Consider the following 19,530-nt stretch of genomic DNA (forward strand, 5'->3'; position numbering starts at 1 on the left):
TAACCGTACTGTCAACAAATTACGTATACTTGTATACAACCTCCTGCATACAAGTCACCCACCCGCCTTAGCAACCAACCATTCATTACTCCCGCACGTAAATATTTGGACATCCTAATTTACGGCATTGGGCCATAAAAGAATTGTGATTCATTTTCTACAAGCCTCACTTACGTTTTTAATCTAAAAATAAGTGTTCTTTTAATAAATTACATAAATACAAATAAAAGAAAGTCAATATTGATATAGAATGCAATAACAATACTACTACTTCGAAAGAAATTTCACAGGAAGTAACAATTACGTTATAAACCTTCCGGATGTAAGTGTATTGAACCAGCAAAAAAGGATAGGATAAAATTAAATGGGTGAAGTATTTTTATAATATGAATAACTAACTAGATTTGAATAAAACCGACGAATTTCCTAGTAATATCGTAAAGCTGTTAAGATAACGCCTCGTCTCTTGACGCTAAACGTTCTGTCAGCCAGGTATATATCACCTACAACAATTGGAGATCGGTTAGTTGTTCCGAATCAATCGTAACGTTAAGTGTGGCTAATAAGTGGCGTGAAGAGATTATATAAATACATTTTACTTTTCTTTGATTTATTCTTTTACATAAATTTTATATTTGAATTAGATATTATCAGGTAAATTAATCAAATATTGAAAAAAAAATTGTTTTATTTTTGTATTTTATAAATAAATAAAAAAATCGGTTACAATAATAATAACAGAATAATAAATAAGCTAAATTACTTACAAAAAGTAATAAATGCATGATTAAAAAATTAATCAGTTGCAGGAGTAAAATAATTTAAAAATATTGAATTTTTAAATAAATAATATAATCTTAAACAATAAAGTTTAATTACATTTTTTTCAAATTTTGAAAATATTTTCTAAATTTGAAAATATCTTTCAAATTTTTCAAATAATTAGAGACTATTACTGTAGTATTCATTTAATTATTTGTTTGTCATTTGTTGATTTATTTTTATTTATTTACTTTTTTAAGAACTTATTAGTATCAGGATCATTATTATTTCTATTTAAATTTCTTTTATCGATTAATTATATTTAAAAATATATATATTAATTTTAATAAATACAATTTGTAATACAAATATATTAATTTAAAAATATATTATATCTAAACTAATTATCAATGAAAAATCTAGTAATACTTTCCCGAACGATGTTCTATTATTATTATTACTACTGTTTTCTCAATTATTAATTCATTTCTAACAAATTAATTGTCTTTAACTTCTACTTACCCTATACACGCTAAGTTAATAAATTTATTTATCTTGTGTTTTGGCAGTTTTATGGCATATTTTTTTTTCAATTGTTAAAAAATTAGTTTTTCCGTTATTTTGGGATTTTGCACTTGATTTACAAAACTGATATGTAAATATATGAGATATATATATATTTTATGCATTTCAGTAAACCTTACATTAATGCGTTTGAACCGACTTGATAGCTTACACCGTTATTGAGTAATAATTATTACAAAATTTTAATTTGTAATGCTCTAATTAAGTTTAAAAAAAGTCATATTTAATTATTAACGTTTTTTAATAAAAAATTATAAATTAATTTATCTTACAAAATAGATTAATTTATAAATTTTTTATAGCAAATTAATTCGTTTTATATATTAGAGTAAATATTATACATTTAAAGTAAATCATGATTTTATAAATAAAAAATTAGGTAGATAAATTAAGATAAAAAGAATTTAATAATGTTTTATTATAATACTGGATAGTTCTATTATCAGAGGGTAGTCTTACATTATCAGAGCTGTCCGGGTGGATAAATTAACTTCTCTTTTTTAAGTAAACTTTATACTTTCGGCTTGCTAAAGGATGCTGAATAATTATTTTTTAATCATATTTGTTTTTATTTTAATTTTATGAAGAAGAATTTCTGTGTATCGGTTATTTATTTACAGTTTTCAATTTTTATCTTATTTTTTTATTTATTTAAATATTTTATATGTTATTTACCATCTCTAACCTACATGTATCTATTGAAGATGACTGTTTAGTAGTCGAAACGCACTCTTTAACTTTTCGTTTTTCTGTTAATGAATTTTGAGTGTTTTCTACTTAGGAATTTAAAATTATTTTATCATTAATGAGGATTTAATAAAGAATAAGAATTTTCAAAAAAAAGAAAGAAAAGCAAGTTCCAGTGTTATTACAATTATGTAAATGGATAGAACAAAAAGTATAAAATTTTAATAGTAAATAAAAAATAAATAAATAGGTAAAGCAACAAGTTGAATATAATTAATCTTAATTGCATAAACTTACTTTATAAATCATAAGAAGATAGTCACAAGCAAATAAAGTGCGTTTAAGTCAATAGCTCTTAAAAAATAACAACAAAAAACAAATTACGAATAAAAAAAAACTGACATAACACTTTTGCAATATATTTCTCCATTCGTTATTACATTACGAAAGCAAAATACAGTGCATAACGAGCAGGACAAATAGTTAGAAAAGCTTCTATGGGGGAAAATGAAATTATAATAATAAAAAATAATTTACACTTTTAGCGCAATGTAAAAAAAATAATAATAAAAGAAAAACATTACCTGTAAGCAGGAATTCATTATTAAAAATATTTTAGGATTTCATGTTTTGTAGTAATGTGTAATAAGCTTTTAAAACTTGTTTTAATATAATTATATGAACTATAGTAAAACATAGGATAAGTATAAAATCAAATCCGACAAACAAAAAAGTTTTTTAAATAAATAAAATAATAAATAAACTTTGTTATATTCACTTCTGACATTGAAAGATGAAAATAAAAAAGTAATTTAAATCTAAATAAAACTCAAACGGCAACTCAACATGGTAAATTAGGAGTAATTATTTTTCAGAAAACATGAAAAAATGAGATGATTTTCACATCATTCAACAGTTTTCTTTTTCTTAAGTTAAAGCCTTGATTTTCATTGAATGTACTGATTTCAGAATAAAAAATGTACGTTTATCGTACATATTTATATATTTCTTTATTATTTTTGGGAAGTTGACCGTAGTAACTTACTTCCATACAACATAAAATAATTTTACGATCTATATATATAAATTATTTCTTTATTTTAAGAATTTAAAAAAAAGACTTATTTAAATTTTATGTATATATATATATATATATATATATATATATATATATATGATTTAAAGAGATTTTTTTTTATTCACTTATTATTTACAATTTGATTGTTAATACCGTGTTGATGTATAGCTTAATTTTTTCTGATATGTAAAGGGTATCAATGCAAAAATTAAAAAAAAATTAGTCGGAAAATTTACAATAATGTTTCCTAAATACAAAAAGCACATTTTACTTCATATCAAACAAACATAAGTAAAAATGAATGCATTCCTCCTTTTAGAGAACATTAGATTATGCTCGAGTATATATGTATTTGTATATCAAGTAGTATACGTATTTTTCTGCATTTCTTTTAGTATTTTAATGAAAAAGCGAAGTTTATCAGCTTTTACGTTTCTTGCGAATAGCCTTTTTCATATAGATAGTATTTTTGTAAGTCTGTCCATACTTTACATTAAAGGTTTTTCATAAATAAAGATAAAAAACGAACAATAAAATAAAAAAGAAAATTATACTTTTCCAGTGCTTGTATGATTTCTGATGTTTACAAGTCGACGCCAAATAATGAATCAGTTAACTGTCGGTATTTGTTTTTAATTTGACGCTCGCGCTTGTAAATATAAACTTAACTTCAAATATACAGCTTTCAAAACATCCAATAGTGTAAAAGTATCTTCTACTTATTAGTGTACATTTTTGAAGTCGGATATTTAAAAACTACTACTCTTCTTTCTTGGTTTCTTTTAATTTTTTATTTTATTATTTACTATAACATTTAGACCTATAATGTTTAATAAAAAATAAAATTAAAGGAACTTATAAAAAATAAGAAAACCCAATTTTACGTGAATGGTACTTTCGTACTCTTCATACCTAACCAAACGTAACGAAAATTCATTTTCATCCCCCCCTCACTCACACCATGCAACCGAGAGTAATACGGAACTTTTCTTCGGAAAAGTAGGTAAAAATATTTAACATATCTGAGAAACTTAGTTTTTCGTCTTTTTATCAGTTTTGATTTCTTATATAATGCGACTATAATATTGAATGAATAGAAATTTGGAGATTTTAAGTTTTTAGATTACTAAATGGTAACCGCGTTAGTTATTTTAAATCATTATCGACTGGGAAACTATTATTTTGTAAAATCATTTTAAATTATGTTTCATAAATATTTTATTATACGTGTATACTTTTTAAGTAGTACGAAATATTTTTGAAATATAAGTAGTATTTGTTCAAGACTTACAAATTTACCAGTACAGTTACATTACAATGATAAGTTATTAATGACTTTAATTGCTGATGCGACTATACATAAAAGTATTAAAAAAGGGTGGTATTTCAAACAATCATTAAATAAGAAATTGTCATAGTGAAAAAAAAAATTGAAGAAATAATAATTACTACTTCAACTGAGTTATTAGGAATTATTTTATTAGATAAAATAAGGAATATATAAAATCGTTAATATAATTTTGTTAACAATAAATGCTTTAATATTTAGGTTATAAAAAAAAACTTTAGATTACAGGATATTAATAATTAATGAAATAGAATTTAATACTGCTATCATTTAAATATTGTTAAATTAGTTTATTTTCTTATTTATTTTGCAGAGATGCGCTAGATTTTATTAAAATATCAAAATCAATGCTTTAGAATTCTTATCCAAAAAAAAATTTGTGTTCAGTGGAGACTACACAATCCTTAATACCCTAATGTTTTGTTCCATTCTGCAATCAAAAAGGTTAAATGAATTTCTTATATACTCTGCAAAACATTAAGAATGCTTTGCAGATGTAGATGTTGATAAAATTAACAAATTAACAAGCATTTCATAATGAATCAATAACACACAAAAAAAGTATTTAATAAGCGATAAATTAAATGTAAACAAAATCCATTGCTATAGAAAAAAAAACTCAATTTGATAAAAGAAAGAATTATGTTTAACCTAAAATTGTGTTCAATGGTTCAAAACAGCAATAAATTTGTATTTTTATTGTATTAGAACCACATTTGATTAGTTTTAAGATTGTCAATACAATGATATTAAAACAAAAAGTGTTGGCTCCTAAAAGGTACCTATACTTCCGTAAAAGCTGTTTAAATATTTCTAAGATAATGAAAAATAGACACTTCTGTACATAAAATCAAAGTTTACATCCTATATAAAGTTGAATATTAAGTTAAAGGACTTACAAACAAAAATAAATTAAAATCAAATTTATACATTTAATGTACAAATATTTATTTCAGCAACTGAAGAGTACAATGTGGAAATTAATTTGTTGTAGTACTTTAATAACCATTGTCATTAAAACAACAGGAGGTAATCCACTATGGGGAAATTCAGTACCTTTTTGGAAAAACCCTTGTGGAGGAATAATACATGTGTCATCTGTAAATAATGTTGAAGATCTTAAGGAGGTACAAGTTAGAAGTATAAGAAAGATAAGACAACAACTAAAATTATCACAACTACAAATCGTTCATTACAACATTGACAATCTTCTAATTGATGTAAGTATTTTTATAATAAAAATAAAATATACTTAGATATATATAAAACGAAAGCTATTCTCAACTTAGAGTTTAATTAATAATTTTAGTTAATTATTAAGAGATATTACTGAATAATATTATAGCTATAAGATAATTAAAGAATGAATTCATTGAATTCATTGAATTGATGATTCCAATTCAAAATTATTATGTTGAAAAAGTGATGTGAAAATCTGACTCAAAACAAATTTAAGGATTCTTCATTTCTCTGTTCTCAGTAATTATCCATAAAAAATTTCACATTTCTATACACTAAATTTTAAAATCTCATGCATCATTAAAGTAACTTTTAATTCATTATTTATCTGTAATAAGTGCTTAGTTTAACATAAAAATTTTTTTTTAACTTGAATGTTGTTGGCCTTATATATTTTTTAAAAGCTTCATAGAGTATTTCAAAAGTAACAAAGACTACAGAAACAATTCATTTTAGTTTACAAATTTACAAATCTCACTTCTTTTTACATCTGTGATGCGTATGAAGAAGCACTAATCAGAGTTGATTTCTCTAAGAGACTGTTTATTGTATATACAATCCCTATGAGGAACAAAGTGCATATATTTCCTTTTAGAGTTGAACTTCTGTATTTCAGTGGGCTTAGAATACCATTATGCAAAAGTTTTTGGCTTAGTGGAAAAAGGCAACAGGAAATCATTTCTCACTTTCTATGTAAGCCTGGCATATATTGTTTGTTGACAGAATGATTATGTCAATTTCAGAACTGACGTGAACTTCACATAATATTTTTAGTTCAGAACTGACGTGAACTTCACATAATATTTTTAGTTTTATTACATAAATTTTTTAATGTAATATAATATAATGAATTGGTAAAAGAACATTTTCATGTTACGAACTGAATATAAAATATATTATTAAAAGTTTGTACAAGTAACAATAATGTGCTGAGATGTTTTAGAACTAAAATTACCAACTTCTGAATATTAATATCATGTAAGTATTAAATATTACATTAATATTACATATGATTCAAATCTATGTATGAATTGAAATAAAAATTTTATTATGTTGAAGATGTTTGAAAAATCAAATTATTTTTTTTATAAATGTACACAGGCTGATGTCTGATCTCAATTACTTTTGTTTTTTTTTTATGATTGATTAAGATGAAAGATTAATTTTATAGTTCATATTCAAACCCAGATTTTGTGAATGGTTGATTAGTTATTAATAATTTCACTAACAATTTTCTTCTTTATTTATTTAACAGGCACAGAGAGCACTGGATAGAGAAAACTACATCCCTAACTGGATACCAGATATAAGTTCAGTAGAACCAATAATGGAAGAAGGAATACAGTCATTATCAAATGTAAGTGTTTGAAAAAAAATATAATGTATATTTGTTTGTCATTAACATATATTTTTCGGTAATAATCAAATATAATTTTATATTAAAGGAAAAAAACATTTTTTAAAGATTTTAAAAGAATTCAAAATTGTGTTATCTAATAATAATAATAATAAAAGATAGAGCATTTATATTTCATAATAATAGCATATAGAACAAAATTATCTTTTAATTTCTATTTTATCTTTAGATTGTAATAGAGAGATAATTAAAAAGGAACAAACATTTGATCATAAAGGAAATGCTGTTACCATTTTTCACACAAACTGTGGATCTACATGTACAACTGCCCTTCCTAAAATCACTGACCTGACATATTTTAATTATGCATGGTTCCTTACAGTATACTTCAGCCAAAATCCTCCCCTTTTGGTATCAAGTGATTCAATCAATCAAACACAAACTTTTAATATTTACTTTTTTTAGTAAAATTTAATTCACATCAACTGTTATATTCATTTTTGTAAAAATGTTCTCGGCTTAAGAAAAATAAGATCCAGTAATATTTAATTTCAGTGATGTAGAGATACTATCTTATTAAAATGGCTTCAAACATCAGAATTTCATCCTTATTCATAACCTTCTTTTCCTGAATGTTACTTCTTAAGATATTTCAGATGTTGGAGAACCAGTATGTTCTACAGATTAGAGTATGCAGTTTACCATCTTATCCAGGATTTGATCTAACAATTACACACTTGTATATGCCATTTAGCCAAATCATTTTAAAAAAACTGTTTAAATAAAAAGGTGAATATTAATTTGAGGCAAAATTTATTAACTTCATCCAAAAATGTTTAATTTTTAATTAACAAAATTTTAAATTCAGGGTTATGTATTTTTAGTAATATTGATTGAAAAATATAATTTTACATGACCTTGTAATTAAGATAAGATTACACCTTAGATATTAATATTTTATTTTTTGTAACACTTAACTAATTTATGTTTACACTCAATAGTTTTGTATTTTACATTTTAATATGATAAGATATGTTATTTATTACTATTATTATTAATAACACTGATTGTGGTAATTCTTTATTTATATTTAATATTTTTATTTTATTTTACTATAAAAGAAGGAATTTTTTTTGGAAATTTTGAATACAGAAGCTGCAATGAAAAATTATCTTCTTTTTTAAATTTATAAGTATTTTTGTTTTGTTGTCTTCAGTCATTTGATTGGTTTGATGCAGCTCTCCAAGATTCCCTACCTAGTGCTAGTCATTTAATTTCGGTATACCCCCTACATCCTACATCCCTAACAATTTGTTTTACATATTCCAAAAGTTACCTGTCTACACAATTTTTTCCTTCTACCTGTCCCTCCAATATTAAAGCGACTATTCCAGGATACCTTAATATGTGGCTTATAAGTTTGTCTCTTCTTTTAGCTATATTTTTCCAAATGCTTCTTTCTTCATCTATTTGCCGTAACACCTCTTCATTTGTCACTTTATCCACCCATCTGATTTTTAACATTCTCCTGTAGCACCACATTTCAAAAGCTTCTAATCTTTTCTTCTCAGATACTCCGATCACCCAAGTTTCACTTCCATATAAAACGACACTCCAAACATATACTTTCAAAAGTCTTTTCCTGAAATTTAAATTAATTTTTGATGTAAACAAATTATATTTCTGACTGAAGGCTCGTTTCACCTCTGCTTTTCGGCATTTTATATCGCTCCTGCATCATCCATCTTTAGTAATTCTACTTCCCAAATAACAAAATTCTTCTAACTCCACAATCTTTTCTCCTCTTATTTTCACATTAAGTTGCCCATCTTCGTTATTTCTACTACATTTCATTACTTTCGTTTTATTCTTGTTTATTTTCATGCGGTAGTTCTTGCGTAGAACTTCATCTATGCCGTTCATTGTTTCTTCTAAATCCTTTTTATTCTCAGCTAGAATTACTATATCATCAGCAAATCGTAGCATCTTTATCTTTTCACCTTGTACTGTTACTCCGAATCTAAATTGTTCTTTAACATCATTAACTGCTAGTTCTATGTAAAGATTAAAAAATAACAGAGATAGGGAACATCCTTGTTGGATTCCCTTTCTTATTATGGCTTCTTTCTTATGTTCTTCAATTATTACTGTTGCTCTGTGGTTCCTGTAAATGTTAGCAATTGTTTTTCTATCTCTATATTTGAACCCTAATTTTTTTAAAATGCTGAACATTTTATTCCAGTCTATGTTATCGAATGCCTTTTCTAGGTCTATTTTACTAATTGTATAAACCCATGCAGATAACTGTAATACAATAAAATGTAATTACTACATATCTGATATTCATTTAAATCCATACTTCTTTATTTTATTTAGTGATAACTTTTTTTTTTTTTAAATACATAAGGCAAACTGCCTATACATTTTTTGTTTTGTAATGTATAGGCAGTTTGTAACAGTCATTCACACTAGATAAAGTGATTGGAAATTATAATGGTAAGGAAACCTGTTTAACACCACGTGTAGAATAGTCATTTGCATTGTATATTTTAAAATTACAAAATAGAGGGAAGGTATTACTTTACTGATTTCTGTTGCATCTCTATTTTTATACAAAAAATTTTGGGTTCGATCTCAATCAGCCTTAGAATCTTCCACACATGATAAAACTTATTTCTTCTCACAACAATAGATAGAAAAAGAGTAACTTAAATAATAAAGGTAATAGGTATATATTTATCATACAGATATAGAGTGAATAAATATAATGATGGACAAACCATTAGAGCTTTCATATAAGAAACAAATTGCTGAGATTAAACATAGGTTAGAAATTCTTTTAAAAAATTTGTGTGGAGTATTTATTACAAACATTTAACAATAATAAGAGTCAGATGATAAAAAATAGAGATATTTGAAATCTGATGCTAAAAGAATAGATTAGATTAGATTGATAACATTTAAAATGAAAACTTTAAGAAATATTGAAGAAGAGAAATGTTGTAGGACATAGAAAAACAAAACCTTGCTGAATGCTATATTAAGGCTTCCAGAGTTATTTAATTTAGTGACAGATGGAAGTATAAAATAAAAACTATTAGAGAAAACAAGAAATTTGAACAAACAGTTAAAAACAGTGGACAGATACTTAAACACACTACATTGATATTAACATTGAATAGAATGCAAATAGATAAAGACAGCATCAAACAAATCAAATAACTGATGACAAAATAATATTCATCAAGTTAAACAAAAATTATAATAACAAAAATATGAAAGTGCTTTCTCACAAAATAATGAAAGTGTATTTGGACACTGAGAAAGCCTTTATGTATATATATATATATATATTACAAATTTAAAAAAAAAATGTTTTAGCTTTTAATTTTTTTAAAGTTGGAGTAGGTGAAGTTTTACTACAGGATTTTACTCCTGTATTAAAACTCTCTATTTTTAAAACATATTTGATCTGTATTACTTAATAATATATTAATCTATATTTTATTACTATGTTAATATTCATATACAATTTTTCCAGTACCCTGATCAGCTGACTGATATGCATACCGATCTACAAAAATTTTCAATTGCATTTGAACAAGTATGGCTAGATGAAACAGATAATGTAAAGAAACAAGCTATGGCAAATCTAATAGAATACTTACGAGAGGTAACAACAGTAAATTATAATACAGGTGTTCAAAAAGTGATGCAACCTTATGGAAGAATGTTTTCTTCTTTTGTTGCTGGTTTAACTGAGGAAAAATGGGTTACACAATATAGCAGAGAATATTCATTGTCTCCCAATACATTAGATGTGCCAGTTATGCCCAGACCCATAATGCCTTGACGGAAAAGTATGATTTGGATGCACCAAACAAGTCCTCCATCAAGTGGCTGTATGAAAAGTTCCAAGAGACAGGGAATTTGGCAGATGCAATTAAAAGTAATTGACCAAAAGTGTTAACTCCAGAAAAGTTGATCGACGTGCAAGCTGCATATTCTGTTAGTCTCAAGAAGTCTGTGCAATGCCTGTCTAGCCAGTCTGGTCTCTCCGTTGGTAGTGCTCACATGGCATTGCGCAAGTGTTTAGAGATGCATCCATACAGAATTTGTGCTGTTCAGGAGTTGTTACCTGCAGACACTGGAAAACGTGTAGCTTTCAGTCAATGGTTCCAGATGGGGAAGAACTTGATGAATGGTTTTGGTGCTGAGGCATCGTTCCAGCTTGATGGATATGTGAATGCACAGAATACATGCATTTGGTGTACGGAAAATCCACATCAGCTGCATGAGTCTCCTCTGCATGGACAAAAAGTGGGTGTTTGGTGAGCTCTTTCATATAGGAGAATCTTCATGACACAATGAACAGTAACCACTGGATACAAGTGCTGCAACAATTTGTAAACACTATATCTGCAGACTGGTTAGAGTACATGTAGTTTCAGCAGGAGAATGCTATGGCTCACATAGACAACAACACTATGACATTCTTGGATCAGTGTTTTCATGGACAAGTGATTTTAAAAGGGTTGTGGCCCCCTCGGTATCCTGATTTATCCCCTACTGACTTTTCCTTGTGGGCATATCTTAAGGATGCTGCTTGAAAACTCATCCACACACCATTCCTGAATTGCAGAGCAAAATTGAAAAATGTGTCACTGTAATTCCTCAACAAATGTTGCAACTCTTAACATTACAATGTTAAGAGTATGCAATGTCGTATTCAATTACGTGAATCGCAAATGGAGGCCACTTTCAACAACTATTGTAACTTACTCATTTTCCTGTAAGGTTGTTTCACTTTTTGAACATTTTTTATTTATTTATTAAAGTAAAAGTGTAGAGTGTTTTTAAAATAAGTTTCCCCCATGTTTAAAATTCAGCTTTATAATAAACCAATAAAATATATTTTATATAATAATAATATGATTAATAAATATGAATTATCTATGATTAATAAATATGATTATATATGATTAATAAATATAATTATTTAAAATCAAATCACTTTATGATTTGATTATATAGTATATATATATACTATACGTTTTTTATATATATATAGGAAAACTCCACCAGGTTGTTGAAGAAATTTATTCAACACTATAATTCTGTATTTACAAAAAAATGTAGTACTAAATTTTTAAATGTTATTGAATACCAAATAAAAAATAAACATATTACTGATATAAAAAATAATTTAGAAATATTACAGATAAGTAATAATAGTAAGGAAATTGATATATTGGAAAAATATTATTTTAACAAATACAAACTTATTAATAAACAGACTGAATGTGATAAATTTGGTGAACCTGACATAATGATTAAATGCTTTGATAATACTATTCTGTATCGTACCAATTGAGGAAGTAAGATGTTTTTAAATATGAAACAGTATATATATATATACATGCTGACATTTTTAATATTTTTGGCTATACACAATTTTACAAGCAATATTTTTAATTTTCATATTTTAAATACCTGTATCTTACAAAATAAGTCTGCTAATGGAGCCGATGCTCTGAAAGTACTTCAGACAAATAGATAAGTGTTCTTACTTTTGATGAACTGTCTGTTGGTATAAATATCATTATATAATAATTATTTGATATAATGGATGTAATGTTAGATAAAGTAACACAGAGGAACCCGCGAATAACGAGTTCGCTTATAACGATAACTTGGTTGTAAAAGCAACATTCCGAGATTTTTTTGGTTTTATATCTCATTAATGATAAATTAATTAACTTGATTGTAGCGAGGTATCGACGAATCATAAACGTGGTTATTACAAGCATTGTCATTTTTTAAAATCCTGTAATTCAAAAAAGTTAAATAACAACAAAATAATCTCAACGCAAGGGAAATTCCATTTCTGCATTTACGAAATATACATTTAAGATTTATAGGTATAGATTGTGACGTTTTATCTTAGGGTTGTACAGGTCAGATCTGAAGAGGGAACAAAAGGTTTGTAACAGGGCGTTGTTCAGTACGTACAATTAAAGTTCTATTGAGGTATTACAAAGGCTGATAGTTATTTTAATTACTCGGGTTTTTCTATTTATAAAATTCCAGGAAAGACTGGGGCCAAACAATGATCCGTCAAAACCGCCCAAACAGGTTCATCGAAATAAATAGCACATTCTAAAGGATTTAAGTGAAAGTCCGATATAATTTATTTTTTAACAAATATATAAATGCACTGAAAAGTAAAGTTGGGTAATGTTGGATAGATATCTATTGCCATTCTTAATGCTGTTGCAATTACAGTAACTAATGACCACTGTTAAATTTGCATTGAATTTTAATCTAGTCTTGCAAAGAAAAAATTTCTTGCAAAGAAATTACTGTGAATTATTTTTTTCATGAAATTTATTCTCAGAGCAAGGGCATACTGAACAGGTATAATAAAAAAACTTTAAAGATTGGATTCGGTTTGAAAGTTCCATCTTCATTACTGTAGAAGATTAAAAATGCAGGTTCCATTGCAAAATATAATGCAATATAATAATATAATGCAATCGGTGCAATTTTATTCAAATTTGCACCGAGATGACCTTTAAGGGTTAATAAGATTAAAAATAAAAATTAAGTTTAGAAATCTTGCACAAAGTTATTACATTTTGACGGTAATCTGAAAAATTAGTAATTATATCATTATTATAATTGTAATCGTAATTATGAATTCATTAAATAAAAATTCATAATTAATTAAAATGAAACTTTTAGTGGAAAGAGTGCGTTCAATTTGGCTTAGATTACAAGCAGAATTCGAAGATGAACTTCAACTATGTGAGAACACGTACCAAGAAAGCGAGCGGGTGCATTTTCCCAGAATGTTACTTGTAGCTAGTCAGTCTCAACTGGAGAGGTTCCAGCAGAGCTTTCTGCCTCCTCGCGTCGTTATTGAAAATGAAAATGAAGATTAATTGTTGTAAAAATAAATGTTGTGTAGTTTTAAATAAATTATAAAAACTGCGCCACGCTTTTATTTCACTAAATATTTTCATTACTTTTAATTTTAAAATTTAGTAATTATTATATTTATTTATTGGTTATTTATATAATTTATTTTTTACTTTTCAGTGCATTTATATATTTGTTAATATATTATATTTTTTTGTTTAAAATTCTCAATTTGATTTAATTCTTATTTTTTAGAGGGTTTTTTCATTTGTTTCCTTTTTTATTAATGTTAATATTAATATTAGTTAAATAAAAGCTTTTTTAAAAAAATAATTTTTTATATGTAATCAAATATATTTTGTAATTTTTTTGTATTTTTTACTTTTTAGTCTTAATGAAAAATAAACTTTTTACATCCAAAAAAAATATTCTTAATAATATTTATATCTGAATAATATTGTTTGTTCAAGTTTGTTTGTTTATTAAGACTAAAAAGTAAAGATATTTATTTTTACACATCGAAGTTACATACGTGTACCAAATTTCACTGATTTCATACGACAGTTCATGAGAAATAAAACTTTTCAGCAACATGCATGAATTTAGCGTAGGGGTAGCGCGTGGGGGTGGGTCATATCCAAATTCTAATACCGTAGTATTGTATCGTCATCGAAGTTACATACGTGTACCAAATTTCATTGATTTTCATGCGATAGATCAAAAGGTATAGCAGTTGCAAGATTTGATTATAACTGAAGCAAGCTTATAAAAATTGTTTTGATAATTACAAGTACAAGATTATTAAATAAACAAAAATAAATTATTACTTTAAGGCTAGTTAGTTTATATGCGCAATTAAGTTTTGGCGTATTCTGTTAGAATGAAAAAATAGATTAGAATGATTTTTTAGCTTTAATAAATACGGTTAGTACGTAAAAACGTATGACAGAAATTTTTGTGTGGTGTTCATTTGTTACTTTCCTCGATGATTTTGGTATATTATAATGCACATGTATTACCATTTTTTTTTGCTAATTCATTGAATGCTAACAGTTTTGGTTAAAAACAAAATGTATTAGCGTCTAAAAATTCTATTACATCTATATTTTATTTGTTTGTCTATAATACAAAACACTTCGATATTTTATTTTAAAACAGCTTCGTAGGCATGCAGTATATTTTTCTTTTATAATAGATAATGGCGGCGTAAAAGTTTACGGTTACGAGGTGGAAACTCGGAAGCACCGAACACTCAGTTGTAACGAACATATTTGATCGGACCCTTGAATCTCGTTCTAACCAAGTATTACTGTACGCGCGCGCGCGCGCACACACACACACACACACACACACACATATATATATATATATATTGAATGATGTTTCAATTAAAAAATTATGTTTTAATAATGTTATTTATAACCTATTATTTTTAATTACATTATATATTATATTTATATTTCCTATTATTTAATATGTAATTTAGAAGTCACAGGAATAATTAGGAATTTAGTGTTCAGGTTATCATTAGAATAATTATAACCTAATTTATGGTATATTTTGAAGGAGTTGTAAAGAAATGTTACTATATATTGCAAATAATACAGTCAGTAATGTAATTTACTGTACTACTTGCAGGTATGTGAATTTATTTTGAATTGCAAATTTCAAAGACTTCATGAAAGCACAGTAACAGTTAAAAAACACTTAAATGTAGAACATGCATTCTACTCATATGTTTTAATAAGAATAGAATTCCTTTTTTTACACAGAACACATTATCAAAGGATGGCTTCTTTTAAATTAATCGTCATTACAGCACACTGAAATTTTAGGACTACCTTGTTTCAAACATATTGGACGTATTTTAAAGCATCTTCAAAAGTACACTGTTCAGTATAAATACAGTACTTAATCTTTCTATTATAAAAATGAACATGTTTATTTCTTTGAAGATGTGCATGAACTGTGACTTCACATATTTACAGAATAGTAATTGCTAATGTATATATAATCTTTTTAAAAATTAATATTAAAAAAGAAGCTGAAACCTTATTTGAAATAACACCTAATCATTTTTAATACTTTTCATAACCCACTTCAGTAGAATTTTTACGGAAATGCATGAATATTTATTTAATCACGAAAATCTTCAAATTTGTATGTCATTGTAATAAATAAATATGATTGCAGACTTGAAAATAATGATTCACCAAAAACTCTTAAAATGAACACTTGTCCTAATAATAAAATTGTAGATATCTATAAAGTAATATTATTTTATGATAAAAAAATCATTAATTATGAATAATCAAATCATAGTAAAAAAATGTTTAAATATGTTATTCAAGCCAGGTGAATAATATCAGTTGAAACAACTGATATCAATGAATCCCACAGCTTTTATGTCATCATCCATAAACAATTTTTAATTTATTTATCATTAGTTTTGGATTACGATTAGATGATTAAACATTTTTGTTGAAAAAAGGCACATTGTCAAATTTGTATAATTTCTAATTATTATTTTGTATTTTTAAATAAAAAAGGAAATCTCTTCAGAAATTACAACTTACATAATGATATTTCCACACGAATTTTAACTTTATAATAATGATTATAAATAATCAATGAGTAATGTAATATAAATGAGCAAGTGAATCTATCTCTCTCTCTCTCTCTCTCTCTGTGTGTGTGTGTGTGTGTGTGTTTGTGCATGCGCGTGTCTCTGAATACGCACACAGTAGAGTTAAATATGAGTGTATTTCGGGCCAAAAGAAAAAATAAAAACAGTACCATTAAAAATGTAGATTGTAACATTTTTTTTACATTATAAAACCACCATCATAAGCTTTTTTCTTATAGTAAAATGGTCAATTAATAAATGTATAACAGAATTTTAAAGTTAAGAAAAATACTGGAAAAAGCTAAGTATTCTTTCTACTAATATGAATAATTTGTATGTGGATAAATCTACTCTTATTAGTATCTCAGATATTTTTTGTGAAAATAGGTTTTAACAAGTTTGGTTTCTACAAGTTACTATTTATTTAAACTTACTATCTTCCTTATTATCCAGACTGTAGGTTACTGTTGGACATTGGCAAGATAAATTCATAAAAATTCTGGGAACATATTTCCCTTTCATCAGAGGTACTGATTGAATAGTAAAATTCATAATTCTTGATAAAGAAAATTTAATTGGATCTCTTATATTTTATTCAAGTGCATTAACCTGCTAATAATTGTAAGAAAGATTAAAACTTAAGACAGATAGTACATAAGAAAACATATTGTACCTTTTTGTTAACAAATAATGAAATATTGTTTCCACTCAGTAGAAAAAGACAGATTACAATCTTATAAAATTTACCCTTTATGGTCTCACAAAACATACACATACTTTTAACTCAATCATTCACTAATAATGACCAGCTGTTTAAAAAAAAACTCTCTGAACTTTCCCAGCTCTTTATGAAAAAAATTAAACAATTATATTTTTATTTAATACATTTCAGTTTTGATTTTCTTGAATTTAGCTAGTAATTTCTTTACTTATTTTTTTTTTTTTATTGCTCTGTATAAATATCATGGCATTATATTTTGCAATGGAACCTGCATTTTTAATCTTCTACAGTAATGAAGATGGAACTTTCAAACCGAATCCAATCTTTAAAGTTTTTTTATTATACCTGTTCAGTATGCCCTTGCTCTGAGAATAAATTTCATGAAAAAAATAATTCACAGTAATTTCTTTGCAAGAAATTTTTTCTTTGCAAGACTAGATTAAAATTCAATGCAAATTTAACAGTGGTCATTAGTTACTGTAATTGCAACAGCATTAAGAATGGCAATAGATATCTATCCAACATTACCCAACTTTAATAATTCATTTTCTTAACGTACCTCAGCCAATATTATGATTTTATGTCGCATAACCTTCCCAGGGAATCGGCATTGAATTTGAATTGTAATTTACTATGTATTCTAATGTTGATAAGTCACTTATTTAGGTAGAATAAAGCTTATTACTGAATGCGTCAAACTTATCATACTGCAATTATCCTTACTTTACATCATTCAATTTCTTAGGTGTTTCTCCATAAGGCATTTCAAGGGTTGTTGAATAATTTGGAAGAATGGGGTTCATTTACCATATTAATCAGGGTTCATTAATTTGTTTAATTTTCATCATTTACATTTTTGTGTTTATTAAGAGGTTTTCCATATTTTCTTCTACAGAAGGGATCCCAAACCACTTTGACATTATTTATTTGTTTCACATGCATCTGCATGTAAAATTTGTTTGAAAATTATGTTTCAATACGTCAGTATTTAACTCCAGGTTAATTAACAAGATGATGGTAATCATTGTGACATAACTCTGCATTGAATCTGGTGATGATTCCCTTCATGATGGACGTAAAAAAAAAATTCTAGCAATAGATATTGGTTCACTAACAAATGAATGAATTTGATGCATGGAAAAATTAGGTTGGTGGATGTTAACTTTTATTTAGACTGAATAAAAGGATTACATCATTTGACTGGGGAAAAAGTTTGCTACACAGAATGTAAATTTCTAATTCAACCAATTGCTATTACAAGTATTGTTTGAAGAAGAGGTAGAAAATTATTATATTTTGCAAGAATACTAATGTTTCAGTTGGTAAATATTTGATAAAATAACTGTCAATTAGAATTTCTATATGAATTCATTAGAAATATTAGGAGAGAAAGAGAAAAAGAGAGAGGGAGAGAGATAATATTCCCTGTGTAAATTGATTATATCTTAAGTTAAAAAAGAATCACGATGATAATAAGTCAATTGAAATAGTGTTTCAATCATCTAAAAGGATTGTTAGCAATTAATTATATTCAAACACTTACCTAAATTTTATTACTAACAAAAATCATAAAAACTGCTTTGTTTCAATTGAATTGTTTCAGTTATTTGTGTTTAAATATTAATTATTAAATTAATTAAAATATAATGACTATTGTAATTTTTTACAGCTCTTGTGTGAAGTAGAGAATACATTAGTTTCTCTTGGTGAAATAATACCAGAAGTATTACCTCGTTCTTTAATGACTCCATCAGAGAGAGAACTTCATGGATCTTACACTTTTCGTGTTATAAGAGATAATGGCATACTTCTTAAATATAAGGAATTTCTTAATGCATGGATATCTGTGTTTAGGCAAGCTCGATTTAACTCAGAATTTCAAGAGAGAAGAAGAAAAAGAGCGGTATTCGTTTGATTTACAGTATCTAATATGAATTAATTATTAACAGTACTAAAGTTAACTTTATAACAGAAAAAGAAAACACTAGTCAAATTATATTAGTATAGTACATATCTTATTGAATTATTACAAGTTAATTAAAAAAAAGATTACTATCACAAATTAATTCAATAAAAATTATTATATTTCATATCGCTATTCAAAAAAATAAATATAATGACGTATTAATTGTAAAAAGTACTAAACAAAAGTAAAGGTGTTATATGTGTTACAATTGAGTAATACTAATTTAATACTAGTCATCTA

At 26.0% G+C, this 19,530-nt stretch overlaps 1 protein-coding gene across 1 annotated transcript; it reads left to right on the forward strand.

The window, feature by feature from the left end:
- Positions 1 to 541: 541 nt before the first annotated feature.
- On the forward strand, positions 542 to 19,440 carry LOC142324513 (uncharacterized). Its single transcript, XM_075365338.1, has 5 exons — positions 542 to 654; positions 5,417 to 5,680; positions 6,955 to 7,056; positions 10,598 to 10,729; positions 18,994 to 19,440. The coding sequence occupies exons 2-5, from the start codon at positions 5,432 to 5,434 to the stop codon at positions 19,237 to 19,239; spliced, it is 729 nt and encodes a 242-aa protein (XP_075221453.1). The 5' UTR covers positions 542 to 654; positions 5,417 to 5,431; the 3' UTR covers positions 19,240 to 19,440.
- Positions 19,441 to 19,530: the final 90 nt, after the last annotated feature.

Source organism: Lycorma delicatula, chromosome 5 (assembly GCF_047948215.1).
Source record: "Lycorma delicatula isolate Av1 chromosome 5, ASM4794821v1, whole genome shotgun sequence".
Lineage (NCBI taxonomy): Eukaryota > Metazoa > Arthropoda > Insecta > Hemiptera > Fulgoridae > Lycorma > Lycorma delicatula.